General features: G+C 37.5%; 2 protein-coding genes across 3 annotated transcripts in view; one reads left to right on the top strand and one right to left on the bottom strand.

Moving 5' to 3' along the window:
• GTF2F2 (general transcription factor IIF subunit 2) overlaps positions 1-10,418 on the top strand; it is a 182,654-nt gene that overhangs the window by 42,024 nt on the left and 130,212 nt on the right. The window lies entirely within an intron of this gene.
• Positions 4,214-5,628, bottom strand: KCTD4 (potassium channel tetramerization domain containing 4). Its single transcript, XM_032790446.2, has one exon. The coding sequence runs from the start codon at positions 5,450-5,452 to the stop codon at positions 4,679-4,681; it is 774 nt and encodes a 257-aa protein (XP_032646337.1). The 5' UTR covers positions 5,453-5,628; the 3' UTR covers positions 4,214-4,678.

Consider the following 10,418-nt stretch of genomic DNA (forward strand, 5'->3'; position numbering starts at 1 on the left):
AAAAAAAAAAAAAAGGCAAATGCAAGTCAGCTGTACTGTGCTTAAACATCTAAAAAACAAAATAAAGGTAAGTTTAAAATGAAAGTAACCCTAACTACAGATTTGACAAGGTAAGGAATACGTTCCATGCTTTCGTTTAATTCTAAAATAAATGGTTAATAAGCAGTCATTTTTTGTCTGCATAGAGGAAGTTTACGCTGTTTTAAGAGCAACCGTGAGTGCAATTTTGAAAGACATATACACATGTTTTGTTCGACCATAGTTATGAACAACCCTGCCAGCTTCCTATTTTGCTGATTTTAATGGACTCTGACTTTAGCCAAAAGACTATTCACAAACTATAAGCAAAAGATACAGGTGGCACAAACGCAAAGAGAAACCATTTAGTGGGGCTTGTCAATCTATACTAGAATGGGTAAATAGTAACTCAGTGCACAACTAAGGAAGCACCATACACTGCCCTACCCAAATCATTAAAGAAGTTGTTTCCAGCTACTGTCAAAACAATAACCTGTATAAGCCACAAAGTCTGGAGGCAGGCTGTATCATCAAGATGTCAAAATCATCCATTTCTTAAACTGTTTGGATATCAATCTTCAGTTCTATGAATATTGAATTGGGATTTAGTGACTAGTGATTTAAAAATAGAAATAGTAATAAATTCTGTTGATTGTAACAGTCATTAATACAAAAATATACTGTCTTTTACCTTTTCAACTGCCTTCTTGGTCATTTGACCTTAAAGAGAATTGAAGTGGTTTTAATGTAGCGTAGTACTATTTTTTACCTCTAGATTTCACACAAAAAAAAAGGAGTGCCGATCTCGGGATTCTGCATTGACTAGGGAAATTGTCTTCACTATTAAAATGGAGTAGGCCATAATAATTACCAGACCAGACCACCCAAAAGCATAAAACTCAACTCATCACAAATATGTTTCACAAGAAAGAGTCAATCACACTACAGTGCTTTTCAAAGGTTAAATGAAAGCTTTTTACTGAATAAGACCTCAGTCCAGGGGTTAGTGCTCCCTTCTAGAAGCTGGATTCATTACTATCTGAAATAATTCAAGACCTTCCCCAACACTGGTTGTATTTTGAAGGTCAAGCCTCAGCTACCAATACTTTTTTTTCGTCTGAGATGTGCCATTTTCACTTTCCAAGTTATGACCCCGTTCCACCTGCAGCGGGGGACAGATGGCTTAGGGGCCCCACTCATTAACGGCATAGAAGGCCGAGGAGGAAGGAAAAGCATCCGTTGCCCAGGACTAAGAGAAAGAAGGACAGAGAGGAAAAAACAAAAGGGAAGACCAGGAGGAAGTGAGCGGAGGAGAGGAGAGAAAAAAAAAAATTACTCTATGATATTAATAAAAATGTGTGGTTATTAAGTCTCAAGACTCTCAGGCTCATTAAACAAAACTTTAGTTTCTCCCCCTTTGAGTATTAGAGAAGCTCCAATTCTCATTTAAGAATATCACTGGCATAAATGTTTTATAGCAAAGGACACATGTGTTGAGAGCAAGGGGGAGCTGCGCTGCCATCAGTACTGTCTGACATCGATACTCCTGTCTGAAAAACATTATGTGCAAACTCTTCTCTAAGTAATCTTTTCAAAAAGGTTAAGCAAAATCCCTGTCAGGCGGTTGGAAATAAAGCGCTTTTTGTAGATGAGCAGCTCAACAGGGTCAAAGCTGCCCATTGAGTATATATGTCATAGTTAATCAGCAGTAGAGCACTTCAAGACTACAATGCCCAGTGGACAGCATCAATAGGGAACCACAAGACGACAAGGCATCAATAGAGGTATGACAACCCAATCCAGATTAGGAACAGAGAACGAGAGGCCAGATAAGCAACAGAAAAGCTGGAGAGGGGAAGGGCGGGACAGTAGAAGAGAATTTTCTCCCTCTCTACATTAAAACTGGGAGAACTTGCGGTCAGCCAAGAATTATAGTAGGAACAGTTGGTTCGAAAGCTGGATTACAGAGGATGGGCGGAAGCACGCGATGCAACCATTTGCTCAGTTTGTGAAAACCTTGTTAGACATACGTACTGCAATTTTCAAAGAGAAAGTTCCTTTTTAGTCTACAGATGCACCCAATACGCATGAATAGCAACTGCACAGTGTCAACAAAAACTAGTTTAGAGTGTAACGACGGCATTTGACATTCAAAGAAACGAGCAGCCTCTGCCCCATATGTGATTTTGCCGGAGAAGCTAGTAAAGATAATACTGCAACCCAAGTCATTTTCCTATACTATCAGGGATTTTGTTTTCTTTTCCACTTTTATCTTAAAAATAAAAGAAAAATACAAACCAAAAAAAAAGTAAAAAAAAAAAAAAAAAAAGAGAAAGAATTTACGACTTGGGTCAGAAGTGGCCCCCTGGCCTCGTCTAGAGGTGTATTGCATACATGACCATCGACTGCTGGTCGGGAGTTGTTATGTATAAGGAAATCAATGGTGCCTGGTTTCCCTAGTCCTGCAAATGCCGTGTTTGATCTGTCAAACTTCCCTAATATTAATACATCTTGCGTGCTCGCTTCGATTTTATTTGTGTCTGCTGCTACCAGACATTTTGGTTCCAAATGAGGTGTGTGGTTGACAGGTCAGTTTGTAACTCTGGTGTTCATAACTCTGAGGGTGTACTGTATCAAACTTGTTTCGTGTAAGTTTTCACATTCACTTCAGACAGGAGTCATTGATAGCGCTTATGTTTACTAATTTAATGGCTAATGAAGTTTCTTGAAAAGTATACTGATTTGAAAACACTTTGTGAAAATGACAATGTAATGATCTATTAGAAACTACTTCAGTTTAAAATGGTAACTTTCCCACACAGTACTATGCTATAATTATTCCAAAGTGTTGTACCTGGAAGCAAAATCATAAAATGCATGGTTTGGAGTGGTGATCTTATGCATTTTGGGGAGGAATTCCAGAGAGATTTCAATAAAAAAATTGTTTTTTACCACATGGGAATACCATTTTGAGTCATTAAGTGTCTCTGTCCTCTTGTCTGGAAATTTTGGTTCTCTCAATATTGCAAATTAGCTCTAGTGAGAGATACAGTTGTTCCCAGTTATTGTTGAAGTACAGTTCCATGTTGCAGGATAGACACATGGCGTATTCCCATTCCCTATTAAAAATTGGTTTGGTCCTGTCTAAAATCCAAGACAGAATGGCTCTTTAAACTTGTCTGGTGACAGTCGTGTTGTTCAACACGATTGAAATTTTAGTGTAGTGAGAATTATATTTTGTATGAAAACTTTTTAATTTTTTTCTTATGTAGAGTTCATTTTCTATACTAATAAAGTGAACAACTCCAGTTTTATTTAATAAGAAACTACTGTTTTTAAAAATTTAAATAGCACCAATTTCTTCACACTTGATTTCAGTTGAACGGTGCATGGTTGATAATCAAGGGCCAAATTCAGACCTTGCATAAGCAGGTGCAGCTCCAACTGACCCAAAGGTGAGGAGGTGAATAGGAATTGCACCTGCTTACATGAAGGTTTTGTTTGGTCCAAGTTTTCTTATTGACAGATATTTAGCTAATGTTTACTTCTGGATTTATTACATCGTCCACAGTGCAACTAGGATTATCTTGTTCCCTTAATAAATATTATAAATGAAAGAAAGAACTGGATAAATATTAAGGATATGAGAAGGGAGAGAATGTTTCATCTGCCCCTTACGTGGATGCATTTTAAATATCAGCAGGCGATCTATTCAGAATTCAAAGTTCCACTTACTGGTTAGTAATATATTATACAAAGCAATAGATCTGTTAATTTGCCACTCTTTATGAACAGCAATGACAAGTGGAGAATGTCAACTTCAAAATTTGAATCTAATATGTAATTGAAAACCTGTTACATTAAATTTTATGCAAAACCTTTGAATAAACCATTCAAAAGTATCTATTTTGAAATATATCTAGTTCTCTGCCTACCTTTATGCATTTACATATTTCCTGTAATAAAAAGTAAAGTAAATTATACTAGCATTATTTGGCTTTTGTTATAGGAGGCATTTTTTTCAGGGATTCTCACCAAATGAGTGGTGGAGCTGTAAATTCAATGATTCAAATACACGAGCTCTGAAATCTGTTTAATTGTAAAATCAAATTGATAGCTTTTACAGCCTTTTACAGTCTTATATTGTTGTAATTTCAGTAACTCAGCTTTGAATAGATTTGCAGAAACTCTAATGAACACTCAAAATGTTTTATTTCAGTTAAAATCCAGTGTGAATTTTGTCATAAGTAAAACATGTTTCATGCTTGCATATTATATGAAAATACTTTCACCACTGTTCAAATGAACAATAAGGTGTATGCATGTTAATCATACAAGTACACAAAACATTTCAGCTAGACCGAGTGAAAGACAACATGAAGGAAAAATATATGCAAATAGCAGCAGCATTCGATCTGTATTTACAAGGTTTACCAGATCACTTTTATTAAATTTAAACATAAGATACTTTGTTCAGCCTAAATAACCCAGAGATGAATGTCATTATGGATTTTACATACCATTAGCTCACATTAATTCATTAGCAGCAGAGTCTGTGGTACTGGGCTAGTTAGATACATTATTTGTGATGTCTGGATGCTGTAGTTTAATGAGGTTTACTGGCTGCATGCTTGTTGCCTTTGTCTGGTGGTAGAAGTAATTACTTGATAAAATGAAGTGCATCGCTGTGAACAATTGACCCTTTGGAACAATCCAGACTGGTCAGCAGTCTAAATCCACATTTTAAAGCCATCATTATAGCTTCAAACTTAAGAGTTTCCAGGGTGCAGACAAAGGTGTTGTCTTCCTTCAGTACAAGTCGCGTACCATTTTCTGACTTTATGAAGTATTTGAATTGAATAATGTTTGAAGATATTGAAAACTCCTCTGGAAATCCATCCAGCCTGCTTTTTGACACCAGAACAATGCGAGATTTGATTTTTGCTATGAAATCAGGAGCATTACAAAAGATCCTAAGACCTTGTGAACGGTCGTGGCTGTCAGTTATTTCCAGGAAAGTAGTCTCTCTGGATGCTAGCTGTTCTTTCTCCCACCTTGATTTCACTGCATCAGCTAACATCTTAAGCTGAAAAAAATCTGCTTCTTGTGCCAAAAGTTGATTTTCTCGAAACCCCTCTGGTAGAAGAAGTTCTCCATTTCGTAGGAAGTTCAGAATGTGTCTGAAAAGGAGTCCATCCCTGTCTATGAAATAATGGCCATCTGCATCAAATGGACAGAGAATTTTTCCATTTACCACACCTTCAAGAAAAGAGTCTGGGTACTTGGTTAGTGTTTGTTTTTGTGTAATGTACAGGTATCCACCAACATTGAGGGTAATAAGAGGCATTTTACAGTTCTTGCCTTCCTCAGTACCCTCAGAGGAATTATGCTTTTCTTCATGTTCCTTTTCTTTTCTGTTTGTTTTTCGTTCCATTCTTAAAGCCAAGTTAAAGAGACAGCTCTCTTGCCTTGTTCTTGTGTGCTTGAAAAGAGATATTTTAAAAGCACCTTTTTTCAGCTCCAGCACGGTGATGGAATGGAAGTGCTGCTAGCATTGCATGGATTGTCAGCTCAGTTTTGCAGTAGGTGGCGTATCAGCTATGTATGCAGTGAGATATCAGAAGTGTGGCTGTAAGGAGAATTTGCATTTAACTGTGTAAGGGAAGAGTATGGATGTAAAAGCTGTTTTAATTATTTTCTTTGAAGTCTAGTAGGTTTAAATTATTTAAAAATAGCATTTTGAATTACTCTGTGCAGAATGGACAATACCTTTTTACTGACCAGTTAAATTTTAATATTTACTTTAAAAATGTGTTGTTAAACATTCTTTAGCAATTCCACGTTAGCACTGAGAACATTGTAGTGGTAGCTTTGTTTCCTTTTTTAGGTATTTTTGGTTTTACACAGTACCTTTACAAAAAGCAAATTGTATTACTGTTTAAGATACTTCACCTATTTAATGGAAGATAGCTGAAAACAGATCAGTGTGTGTGTGTGTGTGTGTATACCTTATGTATGAAACACACTGGCTTAAAATGTTATCAGAAAATGTTTCAAAGTGGTATAAAGCATTTCTGATCTAATCAGTTTAGTATTTAATAAAAAACTGTCATTTTTTGTTGATTCAACTATCCTCAGTGAGGCAAAAAATATAGCCTTTATTAGGTTTTGTATCCTTTTGATATTAAAAAGTCTCTCTTTACCATAGATTAAAAATTATTTTAGAGAAAAGGCACATTTATTACTTGTATTGGTAATTTTAAAATAATCAACGTTAGATTTCACAGATTATTTTGTATTTAATCAAAACAATTCTGTTGCCATGTGGAACAAAGGGCCAGTGTGCCTATAGAAATCTTTGAATATCACATTACACTATAGCTTAGCAACACTTCAGTAAGGGAGAAAACATTGACAAAGTACACTTGAATCAAATGGATGGCTCATTTCTCTGTATGAAGGTGAGATTAAAGGTTCATTTGAAATTGCCTTTTTTAAAAAGGTTTTCCCCTTTAAACATTTGCAGCTGGGGAGAGGAAAAGGAAAGCTGTACAAACATTTGTGTATTTCCTTAGGAAGTGTGCAGGAGATGGAGGGTAGTGTACGCAGCATGCATTCCAAAGCAAGGTAGAGATTTAACACTTACCTTAGCCTGAACATGGAAATCAGAGATTCAGATTTTTTTTTTTTAAGAATGTATATTTCAGTCTACAAGCAGATGTCTGTTTCTTTGGCCTGTTAACAACAAAGTCAATTATCCTTTTGTGAAAAGGATTCTCTGTGCCTTTGTTTATGTTAAGACTATCTTCATACTGCTCCTAACAGATATGAGCAATTACTTATAGATACAGTATTGTAGAAACGTTGCTTTAATAATGTGATTTTTTAAAATTGATTAATGTGACTGTGTGCCTGTTGATGTAAATTACATGCTGATTCTACTTGTTGCCCCCATACTTCAATATTCCCAGTCCGCAGAACTGCTCTGCTAAATCTTTTGTCTGCTGCTATGTGTAACATATTAAGCATTATTTTATTAATTAGACTCTGTGCATCAGGCATTACAAAGTCAGCATTTAAATTTAACAGTTTGATGCCCTCATTGTGTTTAGTATCACTTCAATTTGAAGAGATTTTAATCATTTAATAGCTGTTGAATGAACTAACCGTTTGAAAATCAACTCTTATGACAGTTACTAAGAGTTAATAAAGGTATTTGAAGAGAGAGAAAAAACGGTGGTGTGGTTCTGACATAAGCTTTATGGGTAAATTTTGCCACTGTGGGAGACTTTTGCTCAAATCCAGTTAATAGTCAAGTGTCAGACTCCATTTGATCAAGTTTGATGTGGGTTTTAATCTTATAACCAACTGTAAGAATGATAGTGGTAATTGATAAATCCTTTGATTGACTCTGGGGCCATTCTGTCTTGCATGGTGATCTTGTCATCTCTTTGAAGCTAAGCTGGGTCACTGTTGGATAGGAGATTTCCAAAGAGAGCCCAGATTTGTAAAGGAGTTTGCAATCCCTTGTGGCAACTGAGCTGTATACATTTTTAGACAAGGCAGCTGCAAAACAGTATCCATTTCTTAGCTTCATATCCTCATTATCTTCTAAAACCTCTATCTTTGGGGCTGAAATTTTCCAGGTTTGGCTATAGTTAAATATTTTTGAAAGGTCAGGCTAAATCACTTCAGCTGTTTAGAAAGTAAAAAATGTCAGCAAGCTGCTAGCTCCAGACCCCAGGAGTGAGGACGAGGGTGGAAGAGGAGAAAAAGAGAGAGTCTGTCTGTCTGCCTATTTACAGGCTCAGCTGTTGACTCAAGGAGAATGTTAAGTGTGCCTATCCTTAAACTTATGACAATTACGTAAAAGAGTTAGTCTTCCACACCATACCCCCACACAACCTTAACTCTGCCCCTTTGCAGTTGGCAATAGGCAGTTTAACAAAACCATACCGTACTTGTTCACAAAATCTGCAATTTTTTGTGGTGTTTGTGCTCAACGCAGCATTATGTCATTCTTCAGACACTCCTTACTGTATTAGATGTAGTTGTACTGATGCAGGAATTAGTTGCAGCAAGTTCCTAGATACCAAACTGCCATCTGAGCAGAGGAGCAGCTGAAGCTAGAGGAATCAGGGATCCCTTTTTTTTCCTGGGCTGTGATATTCAGGAGATCAAACTGTATGAGCACATTGGCCTTTCTTGGCACAAAAATTGAAGCGTGTATGAAAGAGTTTCTAATAATGTCTGTAGGGTTTTAGGACAACTAGAATGACTGCAACCTCTGGAAGTTGACATTCCACTGGGCATATTGAGAAATAGGGGAATGTAAGAGTGCTTCACCCCAATCTAACTCTTGCATATTCTCAGTGCCCAGCCTAAACCCTAGTTATACAGTAACATGTATACTCTGTGCTGTGCTATTTCCCTGAAGCATTCCAGCAGTGTGGTGGCACGCTTCACAGTGCACCATGACCCTAGTTGAGGTGAACCTAAAGTGAAGTCCAAGAAAGAATAACTCGGACAAGGATTGAATAGCTGTTGATATTGAACAACTCTTTGGTGCTTAGTCTGGAGTAGGTGAATTGGTTGAGTGAAGGTCATGCCTAGATAGCTCACGTTCACTAATTCTGACCTACATCTGGTCTTGATTACAGTGAACATGAGACCTCAGTGTTTCCTCAGACTACTGTTGTATGCTTTACACACTACCTGGAAAAGGTGCAATCCTATAATCTCTCACAGGGACTTGTTGAGACATTGCCAAAAGCAGACTGAGTTAAGATTAGCGAAAACAATGAGGAGTACTTGTGGCACCTTAGAGACTAACAAATGTATTTGGGCCTAAGCTTTTGTGGGCTAAAACCCACTTCATCAGATGCATGGAGTGGAAAATACAGTATGCAGATATATATACACAATACATGAAAACATGTGAGTTGCCTTACAAAGTGTGGGGGACTCAGTGCTAACAAGATAATTCAGTTAAAGTGGGAGTGGGCTATACTCAACAGTAGAATACCAAGGAAGGAAAAATCACTTTTGTAGGGGTAATGAGGCCAATGTAATCAGGGTGGCTCATTTCAAACAGTTGACAAGAAGGTGTATATAACAGTATGGGGAAATTAGTATGGGAAAATTAGTTTTTGTAGTGAACCATCCACTGTTTGCCTTTATTCAGGCCTAGTTTGATGGTGTCCAGTTTACAAATTAATTCCAGTTCTGCAGTTTCTCGTTGGAGTCTGTTTTTGAAGTTTTTTTTGTTGAAGAATTGCCACTTCTAAGTCTGTTATTGAGTGTCTAGGGAGACTGAAGTTTTCTCCGACTGGTTTTTAAATGTTATAATTCTTGACATCTGATTTGTGTCCATTTATTCCTTTGCGTAGAGACTATCCGGTTTGGCCAGTGTACGTGGCAGAGGGGCATTGCTGGCACATTATGGCTTATTTCACATTGGTAGATGTGCAGGTGAATGAGTCCTTGATGGTGTGGCTGATGTGGTTAGGTCCTATGATGGTGTCTCTTGAATAGATATGCGGACAGAGTTGGCAATGGGGTTTGTTGCAGGGCTAGTGTTTTTGTTGTCTGGTGAGTATTTGCTTCAGGTTGGGGGCTGTTTGTAAGCGAGGACTGACCTGTCTCCCAGGGTCTGTGAGAGTGAGGGATTATCCTTCAGGATAGGTTGTAGATCCTTGATGATGCGCTGGAGAGGTTTTAGTTGGGGGCTGAAGATGATGGCTAGTAGTGTTTTGTTACTTTATTGTTGGTCCTGTCCTGTAGTAGGTGATTTCTGGGTACCCTTCTGGGTCTGGTCAATCTGTTTCTTCACTTCACCGAGTGGGTATTGTAGTTTTAAGAATGCTTGATAGAGATCCTTAGGTGTTTGTCTCTGTCTGAGGGATTGGAGCAATATCGGTTTTATCTTAGAGCTTGACTGTAGACAATGCATCGTGTGATGTGGTCTGGATGAAAGCTGGAGGCTGTAGGTAAGTATAGCCATCAGTAGGTTTCTGGTATAGGGTGATGTTTATGTGACCATCACTTATTTGCACTGTAGTGTCCAGGAAGTGATTTCTTGTGTGGATTGGTCCAGGCTGAGGTTGATGGGCAACAAGTGATTGGGCAACAAAATGGCAAATGAAATTTAATGTGGATAAATGTAAAGTAATGCACATTGGAAAAAATAACCACAACTATACATACAATATAATGGGAGCTAATTTAGCTACAGCGAGTCAGGAAAAAGATTTTGGAGTCATTGTGGATGGTTCTCTGAAAATGTCCACGCAGTGTGCAGAGTCGGTCAAAAAAGCAAACAGGGTGTTAGGAATCATTAAAAAGGGGATAGCGAATAAGACTGAGAATATATTATTGCCCTTATATAAATCCATGGTACA

Source organism: Chelonoidis abingdonii, chromosome 1 (assembly GCF_003597395.2).
Source record: "Chelonoidis abingdonii isolate Lonesome George chromosome 1, CheloAbing_2.0, whole genome shotgun sequence".
Taxonomy (NCBI): domain Eukaryota; kingdom Metazoa; phylum Chordata; order Testudines; family Testudinidae; genus Chelonoidis; species Chelonoidis abingdonii.